Source organism: Triticum urartu, chromosome 2A (genome assembly GCF_056163025.1).
Source record: "Triticum urartu cultivar PI428250 chromosome 2A, HENAU_Tu73, whole genome shotgun sequence".
Taxonomy (NCBI): Eukaryota; Viridiplantae; Streptophyta; class Magnoliopsida; order Poales; family Poaceae; genus Triticum; species Triticum urartu.
This window is the reverse complement of record NC_141874.1, coordinates 178153874-178181276: the sequence shown is the minus strand read 5'-3', so window position 1 is coordinate 178181276 and position 27403 is coordinate 178153874. Positions and strand designations below refer to the sequence as shown.

Genomic DNA, 27403 nt, shown 5'->3' with positions numbered 1-27403 from the left:
AGCATGAATAATAAACATTTATCATGATATAAGGAAATATAAAATAACAACTTTATTATTGTTTTTAGGGCATATTTTCTCCAGAGAGATGCATTAGGATCGACGTTTTTAAACGTGTTGTGATTGTGTGCGCACTGATGTCATGTTGCAACGCATGGACTTTTTTCATAGTATTACTAACCGAAATAGCAGGGGCTCTCATATAAATCTCGGAGAAGACGGCGCCTAAATCGGAAAAAGGCCTAGTGCGCTAAATCATCTCCACTTTTTTTGCTCCCGGCTTTCTCGTTACGGCCGGCGTCGCTTCTCCCGCAGGTTTGTGCGCGTGCCCTCCTCCTCTCGCGCCCGGAGCTCAGATCGCCGCGGATCCCTTGCTCTCCACGCAGCGGCCTCCCACCCTGGGTCCGCGCGCCGTCTAGGGATCCCGGCTCCTCGTCCGCGGCGACCGATGGCTGCTCTTCTGGCGCCCGCCATCTCCGGAGAGGTACGCGCCTCCCACCAAACCCTGCCTCGTACGGAAACCCTAGATCGCACGAGTCGCGCGAGGAATCTCGCTCCTCGTAAGGAGGCTGTGGGGTGTTGCTGTTGGCGCGCTTGCACCTTGTTCGTGTTGGAATTTCGCCCAGTCTGCTCGGTTGGGGAGACGATTGGGTTGGGTGATGGGCTCGCGCCGAAGCATGCATTGATTTTGCACTAGGAGGGCGTGTGAGGCGGTGAAGAGTGAGTAAGGTTAGGCGAGAAGTGCTTTGCTGCAGACATTATAATTATTACCCTGCTATTTGCAATATGGTCAAATTTGATTTCGATTTGATGGACTTTTTAGATTATGACTGGAGTCAGCTTAAAATAACCGTTCTGTTCTAGTGCATAGTCACTATTGACCAAATCAAAGTATGTCGGTGTGACAGGGTTTGATCTTGTTTGGTGTAGTTTGGTGTTCTTGTGGTTCGTTTCTGGCGATCCAAGTAGTTGAATTGAAACATAGAGTGGTAGCGTTTGCAATGGCTCTAAGTGTTGCATTTGGATTTTCGAGTTTCAGATAGTTATGTTGATACTGACTTCTGGCTGAGCAATCGATTGTAAATTTGTCTTGTGTTATTGTCTGATAACTTGTCTAAACTCGCAAGCATCCTGGATGGGTTCTCACTTCGTCTTGGATACAATCGTTACTTGCGAGTAAAAGTTATGCTTTGTGCTGAAATCCTGAGACTGCATTTCATCTCATAGGTCGGTTTGCGGCTTTTACTGGCACCACTAAGCTCAAATGTTGTCATCCGCACAGCCAGGTATACTTGAAACGTTGTAAATTAATTGGCATGGTTTTCATCTGGTTTCATGTCATGCTTCTCGTAAGTTGATTGTTTCTTTGGCTAGTTCGTTTTGTTAAGGTGTTTGCTTATTGTGCTTTTTAGGCGCATTGAGCGTGTTAGTGAATAATAATTGTACTATCATTTGGAGATCATCACATTTTTAGTTTTTTTATCTTGCTACACGCTGTCAAATTGTTGCCATCATCACTAAGTATTTTGTTCATATTAGTAACAGCTAATTATTTGGTCTATGCTGAAAGCAAGTGTCACGTCTCATATGCATATGCTCATCTCCTAAATTTTAGCTACATGAGACGAGCACAATCTGTATTATCAAAGTGGCAAGATGCTAATGTAGTTAGATAATTGTCTAGGAGGTTGCAACCTATACTTATTGTAGCAACCCTGTTAATAGATGAGCTATTATTTTTGTTGTGGAAGAAATTCATCATATGATCCTCACTATGTGCTGGTACAGTTGTGCGGTGGGCATTGGTCTACCTGTATACTCCACTTACAGGGCTATAGAAAAGAAAGATCAAGATGAGAAAGAACGGTTGCTCCTTTATTGGGCAGGTAAATAATAAATGAATTTGTACTAAAATTTTCATTTCTACTGTGAAGCAACTTCTTTCAATGGACATTTTTTGAGGCATATTGATGTATTTAGTTATGCTAATTGAAAGTGAAATTACCTTTCTAAATTTTCCATATGGGTATCTATACTCTTCAAATAAAAAAATCTCGGTGCAGTGGCTTCAATGGTGTAATAATTTTATTGCGAGATTTGTATGTACATTTCTAAACAATAGGAAACAAACGATAAAATTCACTTTACGTGGACACAAATGGATATTTCCAAAAGCACATGTATCTTCACTCTATTTTTGTTTAATTTCATGCCCAAGATTTTCTAGATCTGTTGTTGCTTGTAACATTTAATATCCAATTATTTTGCAGCATATGGATCTTTTAGCATTGTGGAATCCTTTGCTGATAAGCTTGTTTCAAGGTATGAACAGTATTTGTCAAGGTCGAAGAGTACTTTCTCATTATTTGTGGCATTGATATGAATTGTAATGACACTGCAATGTGGGGTCTTTGTATCCCTTTGTAGCTGCCCCTTGCATTTTGGTATCAGATTCCATGTAGGCATCTTTAAATGCAAATATGCATACTGAATACTGAATATGTCCTACATATGGAAGTAATACGTCCTTATAGTTATAGGACACAATTGATATACAACCAAATTGATTTTTGTACAAACTATTATAGTTCCATAAAATGTATTTGTGAATTTCCCACGAAAAGTACTACATAATGCTTGTATTCACCTATAGTAAGTATTTAAGTAGCATCAGTTTGTTGAATGTATCCTGTATTTGTGGATTGTGATTATTTCTGGCCCTCATCCTGTTATTACTGGTAAAACTGCAGTAAAAATGTAAATAGTTGTCTCAGGTGTGCTGTCCCATGATGATTTATTAAATTTGTGTATGTTATCTTTCAACCGAACCTCTGCACCGCAGCCCTTGATGATTGCTGGTAGCCTGGTAAGTTAGCATACTGGCATGGACTGTAGTGCCTGCTTTACTTCAGTGAGTAATAAAGTTCCAAATACCAAAGGGGACAGGAGTGGCCGGGTTCCTGTTGTTCTATATATTACTTACTAAAGCGTAACTCATTACTTCCCTGAATCAGATCTTGAAATTTTTGAAATTCAAAACTAGTTTATCAAGGCAGACTGGTTTGGAGGCCATAGATTGTCTGGTTTACAGTAGAATAACAAACCCATACAGGTGTAACCCATTCCTAATCATGATTGGACATAAAAGTTGTACTGGAACTTGCAACCAGTAGGAAATTGCTAGAAACGGTTTAGGACTGAAAAAACCTAGGAAGCACTGAGAATAATTTGAGTTAAAAAACACGCAGAGTAATATTGGAACGCTTCAGTTTGATATTAAGTTATTTTGTCAACACGGGCAATGGCCACATCTCTTATTTCTTCTCTAGTGAATGTCTTGTATGATGCATCTAATTGTATTATAACCATTGTAAGCGAGTTATTTTCTACCTCTCCTAGAAAATATTTTTGATCATTCTGTACCCTGTTATTGCTTTGCAGTGTTCCTCTCTATTACCATGCGAAATTTGCTATCCTTATATGGCTCCAGTTTCCTTCAAATGGTGTAAGTCATAAACCAACTATTTTTCCAAAATGTTAATCTCTTTTTTTGTATTCCTACATCTATATGTACAACCGAAAGCTGTGCGCTATAACTTTTTTATTGTTTAAATGATCCATAGAGAAGTAAATAAACAAAACATATTTTTTTACATGATATTTGTTGTTAACTTAATATGTAGCGAACTACTCCCTCCGTCCCATAATATAAGAACGTTTTTGACACTAGTGTAGTGTCAAAAACACTCTTATATTATGGGACAGAGGGAGTAGTTTTTGCAAATGATACATGTTTTATATGAATATCGATGTTGGACAGAGGTATGTCTAACTTTATCTACACCAAGGTTATCAGAATCAAGAAATATAAAACTGAAAACTCACTTGACTTGGTCAGTTGAGAATTCGGATGGTTAGTCGATTGATATGATTGTGACATTAAAGAGTGCAGTTGTAGTGGAAGCTGACAATTTGCAAGGTTTATATTTCTCATAGGATGATGTAGCCGGTGGCATTTGATTCTTGGCTATACAATCTGAAACCAAACATAATTCCATATATGCCAGCCAGAATTTTGCCGGTTCCAGATATTCCATCGAAAAGTTCCTCTTTCAAAGTACCACTCAGAATTTCACCAGGTCCTTTATATCACTTCCAAACTTTATTACCAACTAATTGGAATATGATGTACACATTTATTACACGACATGTATAAAAATCAGCATAAAGGGCCAATTTTTTTCCTTTCAATTGTCTGTTAACAGTCAACTAATTGAAGTTGAATATTTGGGACTTGGTCAAAATCTGAGTGTTATATTTGGAAGAGGGCCTTTTTCTTGTGGCATATTTGGCACTAACTGAATTTGTGAGTCATCTGTTCTCAGTGCATTCCTTGGCCCAGTATTCTTTTCCTTAAGATAGAGTCGTGCTATGATTAATTGATTTTGTAGCCGAAAGCGTGTGATTTAAATTTTTGTATAGAGCTTTAAGCATCATGTTTATGTCCGTGTTACAAATTTTCTGCCGCTTTTCGGCCAGATGACATAATTATTGACTAGAAGTTAAATCTAAATTATCTGGTATAATTATTGTCCTTAGTCATTACTAATAGAGGTGTCCTTTTCTGTCTTTCAGGGATCAAAGCATGTGTACAGAAGATACCTGCGCCCGTTTTTCCGGAAGCATCAAGCAAAAATTGATAGAATCCTGAATATTTTGTCCAAGGAACTTGTGAGTGTGTTTTGATATGTATGTATACATGTTTTAATGGATATATTACTAATGGACATCAAATTCTCAACAAAACCAGACAAAGTTCGTGAGCAACCATGAAGATGAAATTCGTTTTGTAGAGAACATGGCCATCAGGGGTGCTACAACAGGTACAGAACGAGAATTAGATCCTCTACGATTGACAAAAAAAAAAGAATGCTTGTGCAGACAATACTTAATATTGGGCATACATGATAACTTAAATATCTGATCGTAAATTGGAGCCCTAACTTGTACCTGATCATTGATTTTGGTCATGGTATTATGATTGCACGGCCATGGATATTGATCTCTATCGGGCCAATTTCAATCTCCCTCAATCAGTATGATTTCAGTCATGTTTTATTGTTAACATCTTGCTAAATCCTTCATCATTTTCACCATGCTTTCTTAATATTTTGAACTACAGACAATCTTTTCATCAGCTTAATACTGTATACTGCAATGCCTTTTATGTGCTATCTTGCTTCTTAGAGTTATGTCCACAAGTTTACATTCCTAGCCTCGTACCTGCAATTGCACCATGCTGCTTCATATCTTTTAGTACATTATAAGAAGCTCACAGTTTGAGGTAAAATAATTTGTGTTGCTTGTGTGTGGAACAGCAAATTACATCGTAAATGGGCTTGACCAACCTGGACAATCAGAAGAAGTTAGCGTGACTGAAGACCCAAATTCAACTCCGACAGAAGAGCCAGACACACCTAGGAGTTGAAACATGAGCTTGGTTGCCACACTTGCCAGTCTCCCCGCAAGATGTGTCTGGTGTACCATCACTCTGCAGAAATGATCCTTTAGAACTGTGAATATGTGTTTCTGAACAAGTCGGATTACGTTTCAAGCAATAGGAGTGGATACTGTCCACTTGTATCAGAGTACTCCTCGTATTATGGTGCTACAAAAGTTGCAGCACAGGTTTGTGGGTGACTGTTTGAAATCGACTGGAGTCTTACAATATACTTGCAGTTCCGTACGTTGTAGGATTGTCAATACTCTCATTATCATGCTTCGTGCAAGTTCACCAATAGCTTTTATTCTTTATAAAACTCAAGCAATTGCATAGTTCGCCAATTACCACTATACAAGAAATTACCAAACGTTTTTGTGTTGCATAGTTCGCCAATTACCAATGCAGAAGAAATTTATCCAAGCATTTTTGTGTTTTGCATAGTTCGTCAATTACCAACATGAGGGATGAACCAGCTTACTGCAGCAATAAAATCACCATTTTCATCTCTGGCAACAGCACCCGAAGCACCCAAAGCATTTTTGTGTGTTGCATAGTTCGTCAATTACCACTGTACTAGAAATTTATCCATACGTTCTTGTGCAAATAAAGTGCACTGCCTGCTGCGGATGATCGTTTACCTCACGCTAGGGTTCAAAGTCTAAATTTGCTGAACGATGCCATGTCATGGTAGTTGAAACTCGCTTTGGCTAGAACTGTTCGTTCAACGCTTATGACCGAACCGCCCACGCATTTTCTTGTTGGGAGGCGGCTGCTTTATTCGTCATCTCTGACCAGGGTGGTGGCTCAGCACGAAGAGACACATGTGGAGCAAGGAACTATGGTAGTACGTCCTTGGTAAAAAATGCCGCCAAGTCAGTGAATATTCAACTTTGAACCAACGTTCTTTATTCAGTCTCTGAACAAGAGAAGAGAGAACCCTTCAACAACGGAAAGGAGCATGCGTCCTAACGATGTGATCTGAGCTTACGAGGTGCCTTGTGCAATGATGTGTAGAGAAATGTTCCGCGTAAAAATGCATTTTTACCTCGCGAACGTTTCATTTCGCGACAAACTAATACAAAAGGAATCTACTCTGATTTACCCGATATGCAAGATAGTGCAAGGGTGCAACTACAGATCCTGCTTCTTCACTTCACAGCTAAAAGTTCGAATCATAATTATTCGGTCCACAGTTCCACAAACATTTGATACAGAAAATAGATAGGCATTATACAAAATCATTCATATTTCGGTTCCCGTGTCATTGACGAAATGCAGGTCTGGCAAAGATAAACATCATCTGTAGAGCAGATAATCACATTTATCTGAACCACGTTTTGAAGCATACAGACTGTCCAGTAACAATACTGCTTTCAATGTTTTACTAAAACCGCAGAGCGGCAAAACGAAAGAGGACCACACACATCACAGGATCAGCAGCAGAACAGAATGAGATTTTTAAAGAAAAAAAAAACAGAGCGAAAACAGACGGCAATCGACAATGTTATCACAAAATAATCATTCATTTTGATCAAGAATTGACAATTCTAGTCTCTTTGGAGGAATCTTGTATTCAAGACCCGCCTGAACTAACCAAAAGAATACTAGTTAGGACACTGAAGAGGTTGTTTACTGAATATCCTTAACTGCTTTCAGCTACCAATCTGTGACCGGATGCTTTGTTTGTTTCAACACCATCTCTGACTTTGCCACCAAAAATTCAAGAATAAAAATGAATAATTATTATTTACTAGGACCAGCAACTATTCTTTGGTAAATAACCACCTTGCAAAATGATGGTTTCATCAACTGGGGACTTGGCCGCCTCTTTCAGTCACTTCTGATCCGTCTGCAGCTGCTCAAGCCAAGCACCAATGGCCATCTGATCCAATAAATCAGCCTGGTTGTTCCAGTCAGGCCTGTTTGCCGATCCAGAAGCCATGCCTCCCGACATGCCCAGCTGCATTTCACCCCTGTTGCTGTTCAGTGACCGCCCCCATGGCGCATCTGGCTCCTTCTCTGCAAACCCTGGTTGATCAGGGCATCTCAACCGATCCAGCTCCTCACCATCAACACCCCAGTCAACCTTACCCATTGGGGAAGAACCCACGTTGCCCCATGAAGCAGCATTAGAATTCCGCGGCGAACCCACGGATGGTAGCTGGTGCTTGTTCAGGTTAGAGAACTGCTCATACATCTCACGCTGTGGGACAGTGGCTCCGAAACGGGCACTCATGGGCGATGTTGGCTCCATGAGCCGAGGGGATCGAGGAGACATGCCGCCAATTGGAGAATGGACAAGCGCTGCCGGGTCAAGAGCCCTTGGTGAGTACATTCTGTTGGTGTTGACAGGCGAGAGGAGACCCTTCTGCTGATGAAGCTTGTTAAGGATGGCTGATTTGTGGGCTGGTGAGTAGGCTGAGTGACCTTGATCATTGGTGAACCTCGGTGACATTGCCATCTCTGAAGCATACATATCTTCAAGACTGGTGGGGGCAATTGCTGTAGGCCTGATGCTAAGGCCGGTAGAAAGCCGGGGCTGCGGACGGCTGCTGGGAGGGAGGCAGAGTGCCCCAAGGTACTGTGACTCCCAATCGAGGAGCAAGCCAAGGTCTTCAACGGTTGCGTCTCTTGCATTGAAAGAAGAACGCAGCCTGCTACCTTGAAGCCAATGCGCAGAAGCAGCTCCGCCATTGTTCACGGCAGATGGTGATCCAGGAGGCGGCACAAAGTGCCTGGGAGACCCAGGAAGAAGCCCAAGTGCAGCAGCGGCAGTCATGTCAATTGATGAAGTTGCACGGGGTGATAGCAGACCCGCACCACTGTTGTGAGGCACATGGCGGAGCTCATCTTCATCGTGTGCGAAGAAGCAGATGCGGCGGGCGCAAGCAGCTCCCTCCTTGCAGAGCCTGGTGCGGTACTGTGTCGGGTGCAGCCAGCTCTCGAACACGCCATGGGAGAACTCACAGTTATCGCCACTGGGGCAGCCACCAGGGCGCCGGAAGTTGGGGCAAGGCACCGCAGTGTAGGGGTGCTTGCGGGGGTCACGGCGGCGCGCGTTTTCGCCGGGGTGCACGAAGGGGCACTCGGTCCAGTCATGCGAGTAAGCACGGGAGCACGGACGCACCTTGAAAGCAAACATGCGGAACTCGTCCGAGGCATAGACGCTGCTCTTGATGTCCGGCAGCGTCGGATCCACCGGGTACTCCTTCTTGGCGCGATCCACGGTGATGGGAGAGAGCGACGACGAGCGCGACGACGGCGACCTGTTGCCCTCGTCGTCTGGCGAGGACGAAAGCGGCGGGGACGACGCGCCAGAAGCCGCCGAGGTGGCGACGGCGAGGGCCCGGCGGCGGCCAAGAAGTATCTCGAGATCGCCCAGGGCGTCTGCCGAAGCCGGAGGAGCCCGGACGACGTCGGCCGGGACGCGGCCGGTGGAGTCGGCAGTAGCTGGGTCCGCGCCGGCGTCAAGCAGCATCTTGACGACCTGGACGGCGTTGCAGGAGCCGCCGGAGGCGGCACAGTGAAGCGGGGTGAAGCCATCGCCGCCAGGCCGACGAGCTACATCGACCCAGCCGGCGCGGCCGAGCAGCAGCGAGACGACCCGCGCGCTGCCGTACGTGGCCGCGACCATGAGCGGCGTGCGCGGCTCGTACGCCTTGCTCCGGCCATACCAGAGCCCGACGTCATCGGCCAGCTCGGCCGCCTCCTCGCCAGCTCCCTCGAGCGCGGCCTTCATCCCATCAACGTCGTCCGCCGCGGCGAGCTCGAGCAGCGCCGCGAGCCTGTCCCGCCGGCCCGCGCCGGCAGCCTGAGCGCGGTCGAGATCGGGAAGGTCTCCCATTGCTTGTGCTAGCGGACAAGGAGGACACAACAAGCTCAACACATCTGCGGAAGAGGCAAGACCAGGAGGGGTTATATAGATTCAGCAGCTGGAGGAGACGGCCCCGGAATCGGGATCAGAAATCGTCCAACAAGGAAGGCGAGGAAAAGGAAAGGTCGGGGCCGACGAATCGGAGCTCCGCCTCGTATGGCAGGGAACCAATCAGCCGAACTCAATTGGGATGCTAGCACCAGGAGGAGGGAGCGGACGCCGATCCGAACACCGGAATCGACGGGGGCAAGGGGAGGATTGTTAGGAAAGTATTAAATGAGCAGTATCAATTTACCTCCCGGCGCGGGACGATCCACCCCTATCCAATCCGGTCGAGCTGGATCGGAGGAGCTCCTCCTCCCGTCCTGTCCGGCGGCGGGTGCCTTCGCCGGAGAGGCGAAACCAAAACTGCCTTGGGGGACGGAGCAGAGCCTAGTGGTCTGGAGAGAGAGAGGGAGAGGGACAGCGAGGAGGACTCGCAGTTTACTGGTGGTGGTGATGGTGCCGAGGAGTTAAATTGTCTCATTCCTCAGGCGCAGCGGCCCGCGACCCCCCGGAGATCCAGCCCCCGGCCCTCCACCGCCACCGACGTGTGGTCCCGGTGGTACGTCGGGCGACGCTGTCAGTGAGACGGCTGGGTAGGGTGGAGATCCGCGCGGTGCGGGGTTTGTAAATGGGAATTCACTGCGTGGAGGGCCCCGCGCGGGATTTCAAACAGGCGGGTGGTGCTGACCGCTCGCGTCGCGGTGGGGTCGGGGCGGCCGCTGCCCGGACACGCGGGCGCGCATCGGGCCGTCGGTCGGCGGGGCGGACGGCCCGGATCGCGCGGGGCAGGTGGCGGATGTGAGATTCGGCGCCGAAAGCCTCGGTTGTATCTCCGTCGGGGCCGTACCCAAGGTCGGTTTCGCTCGGGGGTGAAAGAAAGGTCGTCGGTGGCCCCGCTCCCACGTGCTCCCGGTGCACGGTGGACCGCCCTCTCCGCCGCCCTGCCCGAGCGTGGCAAACGTGGTTCGTTTGCGGCCTGGGCGGTGGGCTCGGTCCAGTGGGTGCGCGCGGCGGGCGGACGCGCCGAGGGGACCGCGGAGGTGGATTGGAGTTGGGGGGATGGGCCGGTGGAGTCCGCGGGGAGCGGGCGGCTGTCAAAGTTCGTGTGCCCGGACGTGGGCCACGCCCGTCGGCGGAAGGACGGGCGGGGAACCGTCGTCACGTACGCGCGGCATGGCGGCGTACGTTTCTCTGTCACGTCCGTCCGCTTCAGTTTGTTGCAGTTTCTCCGGTCCGTGCGTGTTCATCGGGTCGAGTCAAACTATGCATATATCAGATTCCTTTGAAGTCAAACTATGCTGAGTTTGATCAAATTTATATTAAAAAATTACTCTCAACATCTATTATGCTAATGTTGTACAGTATGGATAATTTCATAATGCATCTAATAATACTGATTTCATATTTTTAATATTGATATTTTCCTATAATAAAGTTGGACAAAATTTTATGAAATTTAACTTCAGACAAAATTTATATGCAGACTAACAAAAACGGATGGAGTATCTCCAGCAGATGATGTAAATTTTCATGACCAAAAGTAATTTTAGAATAGAAGGGAGAATGTTTTGGACCCTAATATCTAGTTGACGTTCCTCCTGGGAGAGGGGTGGCGCGAATGAGCCGATCGCCCAGGAGGAGGGGGGGGGGGGGGGGGGGCAGTGAATATTTTCATTAGCTATGAGATCCTCTCCAGTGCGACCCCCTTGTTACTTATGACGTGGCTATGTCTTGCTAAAAACAAGGCAGACAACTGCCTCGCCGGCGGGAATGCTACAAGGAGCCAACGATGGGATGGTCGCACTAACGCCACGCTATTTTCCTTTGTTATATCTTAACTAAATATAATTTAAAACTAAAATTTACTTTAAAATTTTAAAATAGTGAATTTAAAAAATGATAACACAATATAAAACCATGTTAGCAATTAACAAAAATTGATAGCTTTCAAAGAAAAAAAATCATGACAATGAGAAGATGTTCCTGCATTTCAAAGAATGTATGTGAAACCTTTTTCTCTAAAAGTGTATCCAATTAAAAAAATGTTTCATACTCTTAAAAAGATGCATGTAACATTTTAAAGAAATGTTATGTGTTTCAAAAAAAAGTTTCTAACATCTAAAACAAATGTCTATACAAACAGAAATTTTTTTATTACCATTTTAAATATATTCAACGTGTCTTAAAAAAAGGGATCAAACAAATTTTTTTATACAATGTTAAAAGATATTAGGGCTGTTTTAAAAAAATTGTTTATTACCTAAAAAATTTACAACATGTATTTGCAAAGTGTTACCATGTACTCAAAAAATATAATTTAAAAAATATACATCATGTATTTTGAAAATGTTTACCGTGTATTAAAAAAATGTTTTATATGTGCGCTAACATCACGCTATTTTTTCCCTTTTTATATCTTAACTAAATAATTAAAAACTAAAATTTACTTTAAAATTTTAAAACAGTGAGTTTGAAAAATGTTAACACAATATAAAAACATGTTCACAAATTAACCAAAAAAGACAACTTTCAAAGAAAAAAATTATGACAATGAGAAGATGTTCCTGCATTTCAAAGAATGTATGTGAAATTTTTTGTAAAAAAGTGTATACAATTAAAAAATGTTTCATACTCTTAAAAAGATGTACGTAACATTTTTGAGAAATGTTCCGTGTTTCAAAAAAATATGTTTGTGACATTTACAAAAAAAATGTCTATACAAACAGAAAAATGTGTATTACCATTAAAAATATATTCAACGTGTCTAAAAAAAGGGATCAAACAACAATTTTTTATACAATGTTAAAAGATATTAGAGTAGTTTTAGAAAATTGTTTATTATCTATAAAAAATGTATAACGTGCATTTGCAAAGTGTTGCCATGTATTCAAAAAAAATATACATCCTGTATTTTGAAAATGTTTACTAAAAAATGTTTCACATGTGCGCAAAAAATTTACATTGTACTGACAAAAAAGTAAACATGTGTTAAAAAAAAGCCAATAAAACTGATAAAGGAATAAAAAAAGAGAAGAAAACCAAAGAAATGAAGAAATAAACAGGAAAAGTGTAACAAAGAAAGGAAATTCAAAGAAAATCAGTGAGGAAACATGGGGAAACAATGTATAACGAAGAAAAAAGAAAAAAGAAAGAAAACCTGTGATAAAGCCCCAAAGTAATGCAGACATGGCTGCCACTTAATTAATGAATTCCCTTTTTCCCCGCAAAAAGAAGCCCCAAAGTAAGAAACAAAAGAAAAAGAAAAAAGAACGAATAAAACCGACACGAGCGAGGTAATGCGCTCACGGATGCTAGAAGCGAGATATAGCATTCAGAATTAGCTATCGCTAATCAACGTCACTGTAGTAGCAAAAAAATGGGCTTAAAAGGCCCAGGTTAGACGAGAGCAAAGTTATGGTGCTTGTCTTTTTTTTGGAAAAAATATATTCAAATACTATATTTAGAAGCGTAAAAAAAATAGAAGCAATTTATGTGAAAACTTGTATGTGTTCACTACGGATCCATGAATTTTGTTTTGAAAAAATGTAATTTGTAAGCTGTACAAAGAAAGCAAAATTCTGGCAAAAAACAAACAAAAAGCGACCCATTTGAAAATACATATTTGTCTTTTTTGTAAGCCACTACTGAAAGTAAAATGTTATGTAGTTTTTTGTTGTATGTAGTGTGTGTGTGGTTTAAAAAATATTTTGCTTTGTAGAAAGTGTTTTTTTAGACAGCACCAAGGTGAATGTGCACCATTGACAATTTTTGCATGTTAGAGCGCCGATAAAAAAGTACCAGGCCTTATATACCAGAAAGCACAAATTACAAAACAAGATCAAAAGAAAATTTGAATAAGCTACATTTTTTAGAAAAATATATATAAACTACCACATCTACAAAAAATATATGTATAGCAAAAACTGTTAGTTGACTTGTGAACAAAAAACAATATTTTAACTAGTAAACATCGTATAAAATTATACACCCTCTGTTTACTATTATAATATGTTTGGATATGTCAATACAGAGATACACGGACTGAAATGAGTGAATAAATACAGTAAAACATGTCTATATACATCCAATTCTGAGAAAAAGTACAATAGTGGACGGTGAGAGTACATGTAAAATTTAAAAGTGCACAAAAAGGGAAAAATGCAATGATCATGATAATAAAGATGCCAAACAATAAAAATAAATATGCAATGATACAAGTATTAAAATTGCCATGTTCTATATTTTCTTTCTCTAAAACAAAAATCACACAAAAAGAAATTGTCACGTCTAGAAAAATATATGTGGAGCCACATCAAGAAAAAACAAATATAAATTGCAGTATCTAGAAAGTTTATATGAACTGCCACATCTTAAAAGAAATTATGTATATCAAAAGTCGCTAGTTGCCAAAGTGAACAAAACGGTATTTTAAGTTTTAAACTAAAATGCCATCATATAAAATCATACATGAAAATTTATACAAAAAAAAACAAATTGTCATGACCGATATAATAAATAAGCCGTGACATTAAAAATAAAAATCATGATGTAACTACTAAAATTGACATGCTCTCTATTTTGAAAAATAAAAAATGACACGCCAATAAGAAAATAAATTTCCCATTCTATAGATGAAAAATTGCCACTCTCTTATAAATTTCCCGTCAGCAGGTCAATGCCCTGTCTGGTCCTGTCGGACAACCACCAGTCATGGACTGGGTTGCCGCCTGTGGGGACGGGAGTGGGGCGACACGGTTGAGGGTCGACCATCAGAGAAATCATAGGAGCAGTGAGAGAGAGAGGGAGTGTTGTGTCAATGCACAGTGGACGGTGACAGAAGAGAGGGATGAGAGTTATTAGACGCCCCGTCGTTTCCCGCGCTTCCCAACTCATGCATGTGAGAGGCAGGCGTGGCTCTCGCGAGAAACAGACGATTCACCCGTTCCCCCTCAGCCTGGCTTGAGACTGCTTTAAGGTTCGTGCGGTGGGCCTGTTTGTGCCTCCTGCACGCAACCAAACGCCCCCAAATACATACTCCTTCCGTTTTTATTTACTCCATATTAGTTTTGTTTTAAGTGGAACTTTGTAAACTTTGATCAAGTTTATAAAAAATATTAACATTTGCAATACCAAATCCAATACTATTGGATTCATCACTGAATATATTTTCACACTACATATATATCTTTTATTTTTCCTAATTATAAAGCACGGATTTACTCTGTGGGTTCATCGTCACAATATGCTTTCTTCCTGTTAATTTACGCTTTCAGTTTGAATTTAAAACATATATGCGAGGTGGTACTAATTCGGGAAACCACGTCGCAAAATTTTCGTACGTACATGATCTGTGTGCACTACTACCTGGGCCTCATCCTCGATACAACTTTGTCAGGCTGGGCTAAATCGCCTTACTGGGCCTTGACCCGAAATCGGCCCATGCAAAAAATACGAGGTGCAACCGAGATTAGGCAGAAAATAAACGTCTTTACATGGGATCGAACTCATAATGTTGCACGTTGAGGCCCAAAGCTGCAACCAACACAGCTAAAGCATCAAGATAAAAAACTAAACGTTTGTTTCTTTATAAATTAGTACCACCTCGCTGCTTTATAAGCCGTTCTACCGATTTATATATGTTTCCGATTAAATATAAATAAACAGCCTGGAGAATTAATTAGTAATAATGGGCCCTGTTTGTGAGGAAAACGCCTTTGAGAATAAGGAAACAAAGGTGGCTGACATATATGGCTTAGATTTCATGAGATGTGTGACACCGCCCTTCATTTCTGAAAGATGATAACAGATTTTAGCCAAGCCCGGCCAGCAGGGGTTCCATTCAAACCACACGAGGTAACATGTGTTCAAAGTTTCACACGTTTCTAGTCTAGACAACAAAAATGCAGATAGTTCAAACACTGAAGCAATTCAACCGATGCAATGATCAATCGCGTCACTGTTTGGATTTTGTCATAACGGAAAAAGGTCACGATCCTGGCAATTACAATGAGACTTCAAAATTTCAGTATAAACAAAACAGTCTATAGAACTGTAAGTAGCTACTGCAAAAAAAAAAGTACTACCTATTTGCACCTCCATCTCACTTTCCATCCTTCTGATATCAAAAACCCGACATGGTGAGCAGGTGGCTACCTGAAGAGATTCAGATCAGAATGGATAAAGGCTGTGTGGGATATGAAAGGAACGTTCGGATACATCCCACAGAGAGCACAGCGCATGCACTCTAGCACCGTGAAGATCTGCATGAAAGCAATGGCCATCCAGAAATACTGCATGGGCTTCCCCTGATACACGAAGCTGGGCATCCAGGTGCACATTGTTGCCACTGCTTGGGAGCCGGTGTCCAGGAGGATGGCCAAGATCACATGGAACCTCATGAAGTGGGGTGACCACTTGCGTCTCACCACGAAGAAGTACACGGTCATAAATATCACCAGCAAGAGCCACCCTGGAAGCAGTGTCATGGTGTCGATGAAAGTATAAACCAAAGAAAAGCCCTGCAAGTACGTGTGCAACTGGTAGATGACATCGGCATACGACCACATGTTGTGGAGTGGCAGCAAGTACGGCACACATGCAAGGGTTCTCCACCACCATCTGGGCTTGGAAGTCAATTCAGGGTAGCTGAATGATGCTAGAGAGGAAGCTCGACAGCCAACTTCCGATCTTCGACACTGATTCTGCCGGGTCAATAATGATGGAATGCCCTTGATTGAATCCTCCATCAGAGATGATGTGAGCATGTCATGGTGAAGAAAACCAGTGTCGGCTGCAAGATATACAGTGAAATGTGAAAATCAAAGAATAAATTAAGTATCAGAATCAAAGAATGAATTAAGTATCAGAATCAAAGAATGAATTGAATGTCAGAATCCAAGAAGGTGATGAAATGAAATGTAAAGAAAATACCTAACAAGAAGACATAAGCTGACACGTACTATATGTGCAAAACTGTCTCAATTCCAATATTTGTTCTAGCAAATATCAAAGAACATAAGTTCATTATGGTATTTATTAGACTGATTTACTAATCAGTAAACATTCATCTTTCATGTTTACTTCATGCCACTGGCTTAACCATGAAATAACTATCTATACCATATTTTATACGGTAAACTGCCTAAAAACATTGGCTCCTTACAAGTAATCAAGGGGGGCAGAACTCTTAAAACCATGAACTTAATCTTATATATTAACTATTGTAACTGCTAAGCGTTCCAGCAAAGAGGGGCCCAGTGGCTGGCGATGCATGGCGAGGCCAGCAAAGCAACAGCAAGAGCCAATGATTTTTTTTAAGTAATCGTCCACTCCACACTTCCTGATAGTAAATATTAATTCCATGATGTTTTGGCCTAAAACCTGGACTGATTCTAGCTCTGCCCCATGTCTGTTTCCTACATGCTGGCAATTGCCACCAATGGGGTTTCTTTTTCTAGAAGGATGAAATAACTGCTATGTATATGCTTTTGCAGGGGGCCCTTGGTGAGAATTCTTCATTGTACAAAAGGTAATAACTGAGAATTCATGGACAATGTCAATTTCAGCATGATACTTGCAGCCTTGCAGGTCAATTTACTCAAACATCACATTTTTTCCTCCAACGCGTAGGAGAGCTGTGCATCATTATATTAAGAAGAGAAAGGAGTCTAATAAGATTCATCCAACCCAATTACAGCAGGGTTCTAGTACAAAGGATCGCCAAGAAAGATAAAACTACGACCATGACCTATATGAACATTAACATTTTTGTGTTTTTCCTTCTTTTTGTTTAGATTTAATAACTTATTTAATGCCCCAACGGTAATTAAAGAATTGAGAATTCTAATAATTGAAAATTCATGCGCAGTTGTCGGATTAGATTGGATGTGGAAAACATGACCATGCACTTCTAATTTTGCATTTGTGCTACGCACCCATGCCAGCTCTGGAGCAGAATTCTATCTACTTAAAGAAGTTTATGGATATTCTAAAGAAGTCCATCATAAAGTGTTACATCCAGCCTCAGATTCATATAACTGGCACCTAACTCAGCTTTTTATGCACTTTATACACTTAATAACCTATATATGAATTCAGATTTCCCCATATTCGACTGAAGTAACAAATTTCATATTGTCATTATGAGATTGTCCTTATAATATCATCACCAATTTTGTAATTAGATCAGATAACAGTGTTACATCTACACCTTATTGTCCTTTCTGATCACTAAAGAACTCCTTCGAGATATGACCGGCTTGGTCTATTCTAGGAAGAGGCCCACCGGGCATTAGTATTAGGGGCTTGGCCCACAAGTTATCTTAGGAAAGTTATCTTAGGCTAAAATTATAAATACTCATGTAAGACATCGTTTTGAGGGAGCAATAAAGACTATTATTATCTTTTGTTGCCCGGCTCCTAGAGGAGCCGGAAACCCTAGCTGCCGCAGCCAAGCCGCCGCCGCCCTCAACCCTAGCCGCGACGGCGCCCTGCCGCCGGCGCGCCCGTTCCTCGCCGCGTCCACTCCCTCCTTGCCCCTACAACCTACGCAGTAGAGCCGGTAGGAACCCTAGTCCTACCAATTTGGTATCCAGAGACACCAGGCCGATCATGTCACAATCTCCATCACCGCCGCCGCTACCATCCACCTCCACCCCGCTCTCGCTGCCGCCGGCTACTTCCACCGCGATGGCGGAGATCGCATCCGGCACCACCATCACCACCGCGACAGCGCCCATCACCATCACGGCGGACCCGCCTCCACTCCTCTCGCCCGAGGAGGTGTCGGGCACCCTGCGGGAGCTTGTCCAGGCGGTCAGGGGTATTACCCTCTACCTCGCCGGGAACCAGCCCCCGCCACCGAGCGCCGGCACCACCGCCTACGGACCGCCGCCGCTACAGTGGCCTGCCCCGGCCTTCCAGGCGCCCTACGGAGGGGCGTCCCAGCCGCCGCTGCTGCTGCCGCCGCACTACTCGGCTGCGGGACAGCCGTGGCCAGCATGGCCGGCCTCCACCGCGCAGCTGGGGGGCCCGACCCAGCAGCTTCTTCCGGCGCCACCGCCGGCCCCCACGCCGCAGGCACCGGTGCAGCAGCTCCACCAGGCGCCGCCGCCATCGACAGTACCACCACCCGCGCCTAGGGCTACGGGTCGGCCCCTGCACCAGGTGCAGTTTCCACCGTCACCATCGCCGATCCCCGCTTGGGCGACCGGCTCGTCTCCGGGCCCGGTCTACTCCACGGCGCTGGAACACCCGACGCCCTCCCTGCGGTTTGATCACCCCTCCAGCTCGGCGAACTACGCCCCGGCGCTTCCCGACCCAGCATACGCGCCGGCGGCGACTGCGGCCGCCCCCGGGCACGGCGGGCCGACACCCCCTCGCTTCGCCAAACTGGACTTCGCCACCTACGAGGGCACGGAGGACCCCCTCAACTGGCTCAACCAGTGCGAGCAGTTCTTTCGAGGGCAGCGGACGCTCGCTTCGGATCGTACCTGGCTCGCGTCCTATCATCTTCGAGGCGCAGCGCAGACCTGGTACTACGCCCTCGAGCAGGACGAGGGCGGCATGCCACCTTGGGAGCGCTTCCGGGAGCTCTGTCTCCTCCGTTTTGGGCCTCCTATCCGCGGGAGCCGACTGGCGGCCCTCGGCCGTTTACCGTTCACATCTACGGTGCAGGACTACGCCGACCGCTTCCAGGCCCTGGCGTGCCACGCGCCGGGCGTCTCCGCGACCCAGCGCGCCGAGCTCTTTGTGGGCGGTCTGCCGGACCATATCCTCGTGGACGTCGAGCTCCGGGATCCCCCCGACCTCCAGACGGCCATGTACTACGCCCGGGCCTTCGAGCAGCGGGCCCAGGCACTGCAGCAGCCACTCGGACGGAGCGGCCGCCAGCCCAGTCGGCCAGCACCGACTTCCTCAGCCCCGGGTCAGCCTCTCCCAGCCGCGACGGCCACACCCCCGGCCGCCACACGACCCTTCCGTCGGCTGTCACCGGCCGAGCAGCAGGAGCGTCGCCGTCAGGGTCTCTGCTTCAACTGCGATGAGCCCTACACGCCGACCCATGTCTGCCCCCGCCTCTTTTATTTAGAGACGGTCGACTACATCGAGGAGGACGACTCGCCCGACCCGTTACATCCGCCTGCGGCGACCGAGGACGCGGCCGCGGATTCCGTAGCGACGGCGTGCGTCGTCTCCCTTCACGCCCTGGCCGGCATCCGGGGCGAGCGGACCATGCTGCTGCCCGTGACGATCCATGACGAGCGACTGGTGGCCCTGCTGGATACGGGCTCCACACACAACTTTCTGCCCGAGTCGACCATGCGTCGGCTAGCCCTCCCGACGACGGGCGGGGAGCGCCTGCGGATCACAGTGGCGAACGGCGATCGCCTCCGGTGCCATGGGCTAGCCCGCGACATTCCCATCTCCATCGGCGGCGAACACTTTTCCATCACCTGTGCAGGGATCGATCTGGGCTGCTTCGACTTCATCCTCGGGGTGGACTTTCTCCGGACCCTCGGCCCCATCCTGTGGGATTTCGACGCGCTCACGATGACATTCTGGCGGCAGGGCCGCCGCATCCGGTGGGAGGGCATTGGGGGCGCCGCGCCTGCCGTGCCACACCTCCAGCTGGCTGTCGCATCCTCGGAGGCCGAGCACCCCCTGCTGGATTCTCTTCTGCAGCAGCACAGCGACATCTTCGACGATCCGCGGGGTCTTCCGCCTGCCCGGGTGTACGACCATCATATTCACCTCGTACCAGGTTCCACTCCGGTGGCGGTGCGGCCCTACCGCTACCCCCGGCTGCAGAAGGATGAGTTGGAGCGCCAGTGTGCCCTGATGCTCGCCGCAGGCATCATCCGGATCTCCACGTCGCCCTTCACGGCGCCGGTGCTTCTCGTCCGTAAGTCAGACGGCACATGGCGCTTCTGCATCGACTACCGCGCCCTCAACGCACTCACACTCAAGGACAAGTTCCCTATACCGGTGGTCGACGAGCTCTTGGATGAGCTCCATGGGGCACGCTTCTTCACCAAGCTCGATCTCCGGTCGGGCTATCATCAGGTGCGCATGCATCCGGACGACATCGCCAAGACGGCGTTTCGCACCCACCATGGCCACTTCGAGTTCTTGGTGATGCCTTTCGGCCTCGCCAACGCCCCGGCGACGTTCCAGGCCCTGATGAACGACGTCCTTCGACCCTACTTACGGCGGTTTGTGCTTGTTTTCTTTGATGACATTCTTATCTACAGCGCCACCTGGGCCGAACATCTCCAGCACGTCGCCATCGTCTTCAACGAGCTTCGGGCGCACCACCTCCACCTTAAGCGCTCGAAGTGCTCGTTCGGGACGCCTACCGTCGCCTACCTCGGCCATGTCATATCGGCCGACGGGGTGGCTATGGACGCCGATAAGGTGGCGGCCGTCTCCGCCTGGCCGACGCCTCACTCGCCGCGGGCTCTCCGCGGGTTCCTCGGACTCGCCGGCTACTACCGGAAATTTATCTGGGAGTTCGGACTCATCGCGGCGCCCCTCACGCGGTTGCTTCGCCGCGACGCCTTCGCCTGGGACGACGAGGCGACGACGGCGTTCGAGGCCCTCAAGGGGGCCCTCACGACGGGCCCCGTCCTCCAGATGCCCGACTTCGACCGCCCGTTCATGGTGGACTGCGACGCCTCGGGCGCCGGGTTCGGCGCCGTACTTCATCAGGGCGATGGGCCCCTCGCTTTCTTCAGCCGGCCTTTCGCTCCGCGCCATCTTAAGTTGGCAGCTTACGAGCGGGAGCTCATTGGCCTCGTCCAGGCCGTGCGTCATTGGCGGCCATACTTGTGGGGGCGGACCTTCCACATTCGCACGGACCACTACAGCCTGAAGTTCTTGCTGGATCAACGGCTGTCGACCGTCCCACAGCACCAGTGGATCAGCAAGCTCTTCGGCTTCGACTTCTCTGTCGAGTATCGGCCAGGCCGTCTTAACACCGTGGTCGACGCGCTGTCCCGTCGCGATTCCGACCTCGCGCCACCCGCCGACGCGTCCGCCGGGACGGCCCTGTGCATCCGCTCCGGGCCATCGTTCGGTCTCTTCACCGACATTCGACGCGCCACTGCGACGACAGATGACGCCGCACTTCTTCAACAGCAGCTCGCGGCCGGCGACTTGGAGGAGCCCTGGCACTTCTCTGATGGACTGCTCCTCCATGGGCGCCGGATCTTTGTTCCGGCGCATGATGATCTCCGTCACCAGGTGTTGCAGCTCGCCCACTCGGCGGGCCATGAGGGTGTGCAGAAAACCCTCCATCGTCTTCGCGCCGACTTCTACATCCCTGGCGATCGTGCCCTGGTCCGCGACTGGGTTCGGTCTTGTCAGACTTGCCAGCGCAACAAGACAGAGACCCTGAGGCCGGCGGGGCTCCTTCAGCCCTTGGAGGTGCCGTCTCAGGTTTGGGCGGATATCTCCTTGGACTTCATCGAGGGCCTTCCCAAGGTGGGGGGCAAGTCGGTCATCCTCACGGTGGTCGATCGCTTCTCTAAGTACGCCCACTTCATCGCGCTGGGCCATCCGTACACGGCGGCGTCCGTGGCCCGGGCCTTCTTCGACGGCATAGTCCGTCTACACAGGTTCCCGACGTCGATCGTCAGTGATCGGGACCCAGTCTTCACGGGCCATGTCTTGCGCGACCTCTTCAGGATGGCGGGTGTCCAGCTCCGCCTGAGTACGGCGTTCCATCCTTAGACGGACGATCAGTCTGAGGTGGTTAACAAGGTCATTGCCATGTATTTGCGTTGTGTGACAGGTGATCGGCCTCGCGCTTGGGTGGACCGGCTCTCTTGGGCGGAGTACTGCTACAACACTTCTTATCACTCCGCCCTGCGCGCGACGTCATTTGAGGTGGTCTATGGTCGACCACCCCCGCCTATACTTCCGGTCGACCCGGAGACGGCTCGGACGGCGGTTGCGGGTGACCTTATCCGCACCCGTGATGAGATGCTGGCTGAGGTCCGTCAGCGTCTCCTTCAGGCCCAGCAGACGGCCAAGCACTACTACGACGATCATCATCGCGAGGCGGAGTTCACAGTGGGTGACTGGGTGTGGCTGCGTCTTCTCCACCGCTCTACGCAGTCACTTGACCCGCGCGCGAAGCGCAAGCTTGGGCCTCGCTACGCCGGGCCCTTCCCTGTCGTGGAGCGCATTGGGAAGGTGGCCTATCGTCTTCAGCTTCCAGCCCGCGCCCGCATCCACGACGTGTTCCATGTGGGGCTGCTCAAGCCTTTCCGTGGCGAGCCACCAGCGGCTCCTCCGGCGCTTCCTCCAACCGCCGATGGTCGCATTCTTCCAGAGCCAGCAAAGGTGTTGCAGGCCCAGCTCCGTCATGGCGTCTGGTTCGTCCTAATTCAGTGGGCGGGCCTTCCGGAGGAGGAGGCTACTTGGGAGCAGCGTGAGGATTTCCGTCAACACTATCCAGACTTTCAGCTCGAGGACGAGCTGTTTGCGCAGGCGGGGAGAGATGTTATGACCGGCTTGGTCTATTCTAGGAAGAGGCCCACCGGGCATTAGTATTAGGGGGTTGGCCCACAAGTTATCTTAGGCAAGTTACCTTAGGAAAGTTATCTTAGGCTAAAATTATAAATACTCATGTAAGACATCGTTTTGAGGGAGCAATAAAGACTATTATTATCTTTTGTTGCCCGGCTCCTAGAGGAGCCGGAAACCCTAGCCGCCGCAGCCAAGCCGCCGCCGCCCTCAACCCTAGCCGCGACGGCGCCCTGCCGCCGGCGCGCCCGTTCCTCGCCGCGTCCACTCCCTCCTTGCCCCTACAACCTACGCAGTAGAGCCGGTAGGAACCCTAGTCCTACCAATAGCAGTGTATGTTCCTGTGTTTTTCGCCATTAAATTTTGCAGAATCTTTGTATGAATATTTCCTGCGTTGCAATTGCAGGTTAATATTTGCTGCAGACTTTGCACATTTCTCTGCCCTACCAGCCTACCAGAAGCATGGAAAAGAAGAGGTGCTGATGCAGGTAGTGTCATCTCAAACATGATACTTACCTTTGGTGCTCACTTCTTCTCTTCAAAATGTTTTCCCTCTATATTTCTACCCAACAAACTATCAGTATAACTTTGCTTTGGGGGGCTAAGGGTTAAGGACGATCTACCGTATTTGTTCAGAAGAGCATAAGCATCATGATTGCAGTAAACTTTACAAAAAGACAATTAGATCGTTACATGCATTACCTCGTACAGCTTGCACTGAAAGTTTCTTCCTCTCGGATGAAAGCCGAGCACTCTTTAGACCCGGTGACCCCGCTGGTATACGAATGCAAGATCTTCTTAAGAGAGGAGGCTTAGCAGCAGGAAAAGCAAGCAGCTGCCCCTGCCCAGCAGATAAGCCTTGACAGAGAACCATTTTGTATAAACCCGGCCTTGCACAAAGCACAGTTACCTGGATAAGCAGGCAAATGAAGTTAGCAATATAGCACTGAACTCACACATCCACGGAGCTATTAATCACATAAATGATCCGTTCGTTCTCTAAAAAGCACTTAATTCGTTTTCTCAACAAACATAATTTTTTTGGAAACAATCCAAAAGGCAGAGCTAATTCCAACTAAGAAGGGGTAATTACAATACTGAAACACGAGAATTTCGTCCCTAATTCAAGGGTGGTCATGACGTCGGGAATGTGGATTACGTTGGCGCCCACATTTCTCTTTTCCTTAAACAAACAGCTATCGGCATTCCACCACGCGCCAAACGATTCCGCAACAAATTGGATCGACGGCAGTATGATCCCGAAAGGAAATATCTGGATTAAGTTGCTCACGCCAGAAGGGAAGACGACAATGGCAGAACTCGTCGAACAATCCAGGCAGGTTAGGGTTCTTCACCGTAGGGGAGGCCAGGGGGAGGAGACGGAGGATGGCAGCGATCTTACGAACCTGCGTGGTAAGGTGGAATGAGGCCTGGGTGCCCTCGGCGCCACCGCCGTCGCGAGAGGAAGAGGATAAGAGGGCCGGAGAGGGCTTGCTTCGTTTGCCTGTGCTCCCAGTCTCCCCCGCAACGTGGCACCCATCCGTCCTTCGCCCCGCTTTTCCTGTCCAGGGAAAAAAAAACTGGGAACAAATCCAGTTTCGCACTTTCCTAGTGAATTTGATCCTAACCCACCTTTACTGTGTTGCTGACTGGTGGGTCCAGACCCCACGTGTTACTGAGAGGGCAAATTCTCAAAATGTAAACTAGAATGTGGGTTATAACTAAATGCCCCTTTCATTTTTCTCTCAAGCAGTGAAAAGGAGAAACCAGCAGCCGGAGTCGAAAGATCTGCAGACGGCCACTGCCACAACATTGAATTTTTTGCGACAAGGCCTAAAATTTTCCCAACTCCTACAACACGAATCTTATATAAATAGAAAATGACACACAGATCCTCATGTATATTGTCATTGTATTTCTCCCGCACTCGTTGGTGACGTGCCATAAGCAAAGCTTGATGCCATATCTAGATCTTCTGAACACCCTTGTTGTCAGCTGATATCTACTACGTAACTTTTTTCTTGTAGACTCATGTTGGGCCTTCAAACGCAGAATTTTGTAGAACAGTAGCAAATTTCTTTTAAATGGATGACCTAAGGTTTATCAATCCGTGAGATGCGTAGGATGAAGATGATCTCTCTCAAACAACCCTTCAACCAAATAACAAAGAGTCTCATGTGTCCCTAACACACCCAATACAATGATAAATTATATAGGTGCACTAGTTCGGCGAAGAGATGGTAATACAAGTGCAATATGGATGATATATATAGGTTTTTGTAATCTGAAAATATAAAAACAGCAAGGTAGCGAGTAACAAAAGTGAACGAAAACGGTATTGCAATGCTTGGAAACAAGGCCTAGGGCTCATACTTTCACTAGTGCAAGTTCTCTCAACAATGATAACATAGTTAGATCATATGACAATCCCTCAACGTGCAACAAAGAATCACTCCAAAGTTTCTATCGGAGAACGTAGGACAAAAACGTGCACCAACCCCTATGCATAGATTATCCCAGTGTCACCTAGGGAATCCACGAGTTGAGTGCCAAAACATACATCAAGTGAATCAATAGAACATCCCATTGTCACCACAGATATTCCATCGCAAGACATACATCAAGTGTTCTCAAATCCAATACTCAATCCGACATAACGAAACCGCAAAGTGCAAGACTCAATTCATCACAAGAAGATAGAGGGGGAAGAACACCATAAGATCCAACTATAATAACAAAGCCCGCGGTACATCAAGATCGTGCCAAATCAAAAACACGAGAGAGAGAGAAAGGGAGAGAGAGAGATCAAACACATAACTATTGTTACATACCCTCAGCCCCGAGGGTGAACTACTCACTCCTCGTTATGGAGAGCGCCGGGACGATGAAGATGGCCACCGGTGATGGTTTCCCCCTCCGGCACGGTGCCGGAACGGGCTCTCGATTAGTTTTTCGTGGCTATAGAGGCTTGCGGCGGCGGAACTCCCGATCTAGGTTTATTTCTGGGGGTTTCTATATTTATAGGAATTTTTGGCGTCGGGAACAAGTCAGGGGTGTCCACGAGGAGCCCACAAGACTGGAGGGCGCGCCCTAGGTGGGGCGCCCTCCACCCTTGTGGATGCCTCGTGGCTCTTCTAGCACAACTCTTTTGCTTTGGGGGCTTCTTCTGGTCGATACAAAATCTCCGTAAATTTTCAGCTCATTTGGACTCCGTTTGATATTCCTTTTCTGCGAAACTAAAAAATAAGAAGAAAAAAATAGAAACTGGCACTAGGCTCTAGGTTAATAGGTTAGTCCCAAAAATCATATAAAATAGCATATAAATGCATATAAAACATCCAAGATGGATAATATAATAACATGGAACAATAAAAAATGATAGATATGTTGGAGACGTATCAAGCATCCCCAAGCTTAATTCCTACTCGTCCTCAAGTAGGTAAATGATAAAAACGGAATTTTTGATGTGGAATGCTACCTAACATATTTATCCATGTATTCTTCTCTATTGTGGCAAGAATATTCAGATCCATGAGATTCAAAACAAAAGTTTAATATTGACATAAAAACAATAATACTTCAAGCATACTAACAAGGCAATCATGTCTTCTCAAAATAACATGGCCAAAGAAAGTTATCCCTACAAAATCATATAGTCTGGCTATGCTCCATCTTCATCACACAAAATATTCATATCATGCACAACCCCTATGATAAGCCAAGCAATTTTTTCATACTTTTGATGTTCTCAAACTTTTTCAACTTTCACGCAATACATGAGCGTGAGTCATGGACATAGCACTATAGGTGGAATAGAATATGGTGGTTGTGGAGAAGACAAAATCATATCAACTAGGCGTATCAATGGGCTATGGAGATGCCCATCAATATATATATATATATATATATATCAATGTGAGTGAGTAGGGATTGTCATGCAACAGATGCACTAGAGCTATAAGTTTACGAAAGCTCAAAAAAACTGAGTAGGTGTGCATCCAACTCGCTTGCTCACGAAGACCTAGGGCAATTTGAGAAAGCCCATCATTGAAATATACAAGCCAAGTTCTATAATGAAAAATTTCCACTAGTACATGAAAGTGACAACATAGGAGACTCTCTATCATGAAGATCATGGTGCTACTTTGAAGCACAAGTGTGGTAAAAGGATAGTAACATTGTCCCTTCTCTCTTTTCTCTCATATTTTTTGGGCTTTCTCTCATTTTTTGGGCCTTTTTTCGTCCGGAGTCTCATCCCGACTTGTGGGGGAATCATAGTCTCTATCATCCTTTCCTCACATGGGACAATGCTCTAATAATGAAGATCATCACACTTTTATTTACTTACAACTCAAGAACTACAACTCGATACTTAGAACAAAATATGACTCTATATGAATGCCTCCGGCAGTGCACCGAGATGTGCAATGAATCAAGAGTGACATGTATGAAAG

General features: G+C 46.7%; 3 protein-coding genes across 4 annotated transcripts; 1 reads left to right on the top strand and 2 right to left on the bottom strand.

Moving 5' to 3' along the window:
- Nucleotides 1–227: 227 nt before the first annotated feature.
- Nucleotides 228–5746, top strand: HVA22K (HVA22-like protein K). Its single transcript, XM_048700486.2, has 8 exons — nt 228–484; nt 1228–1286; nt 1789–1886; nt 2271–2322; nt 3442–3505; nt 4636–4731; nt 4811–4883; nt 5379–5746. The coding sequence occupies exons 1-8, from the start codon at nt 449–451 to the stop codon at nt 5486–5488; spliced, it is 588 nt and encodes a 195-aa protein (XP_048556443.1). The 5' UTR covers nt 228–448; the 3' UTR covers nt 5489–5746.
- A 1261-nt stretch (nt 5747–7007) lies between these two features.
- Nucleotides 7008–9877, bottom strand: LOC125537175 (zinc finger CCCH domain-containing protein 50). Its single transcript, XM_048700485.2, has 2 exons — nt 9673–9877; nt 7008–9391 (listed from the first exon to the last, which is right to left on the bottom strand). The coding sequence occupies exon 2, from the start codon at nt 9345–9347 to the stop codon at nt 7338–7340; it is 2010 nt and encodes a 669-aa protein (XP_048556442.1). The 5' UTR covers nt 9348–9391; nt 9673–9877; the 3' UTR covers nt 7008–7337.
- A 5481-nt stretch (nt 9878–15358) lies between these two features.
- On the bottom strand, nt 15359–24489 carry LOC125537174 (protein TIC 20-I, chloroplastic). 2 transcript variants are annotated; one of them, XM_048700482.2, is made up of 3 exons: nt 24356–24489; nt 23652–23859; nt 15359–16212 (listed from the first exon to the last, which is right to left on the bottom strand). In XM_048700482.2, the coding sequence occupies exons 2-3, from the start codon at nt 23821–23823 to the stop codon at nt 15572–15574; spliced, it is 813 nt and encodes a 270-aa protein (XP_048556439.1). In that variant the 5' UTR covers nt 23824–23859; nt 24356–24489; the 3' UTR covers nt 15359–15571. The 2 variants fall into 2 exon arrangements, with proteins under 2 accessions (XP_048556439.1, XP_048556440.1); XM_048700483.2 differs by having other exon boundaries at nt 24241–24453.
- Nucleotides 24490–27403: the final 2914 nt, after the last annotated feature.

Excerpts from the sequence above, each read along its gene's own strand:
- LOC125537175 (XM_048700485.2), bottom strand. The coding sequence starts at position 9,347 with ATGGGAGACCTTCCCGATCTCGACCGCGCTCAGGCTGCCGGCGCGGGC.
- HVA22K (XM_048700486.2), top strand. The coding sequence starts at position 449 with ATGGCTGCTCTTCTGGCGCCCGCCATCTCCGGAGAG. Across the intron at positions 485-1,227 it reads CGCCCGCCATCTCCGGAGAG|GTCGGTTTGCGGCTTTTACT; the intron begins GTACGCGCCTCC and ends TTCATCTCATAG. Across the intron at positions 4,884-5,378 it reads CATCAGGGGTGCTACAACAG|CAAATTACATCGTAAATGGG; the intron begins GTACAGAACGAG and ends TGTGTGGAACAG.
- LOC125537174 (XM_048700482.2), bottom strand. The coding sequence starts at position 23,823 with ATGGTTCTCTGTCAAGGCTTATCTGCTGGGCAGGGGCAGCTGCTTGCT. Across the intron at positions 16,213-23,651 it reads TTCAGTGCAAGCTGTACGAG|CCGACACTGGTTTTCTTCAC; the intron begins GTAATGCATGTA and ends TATATCTTGCAG.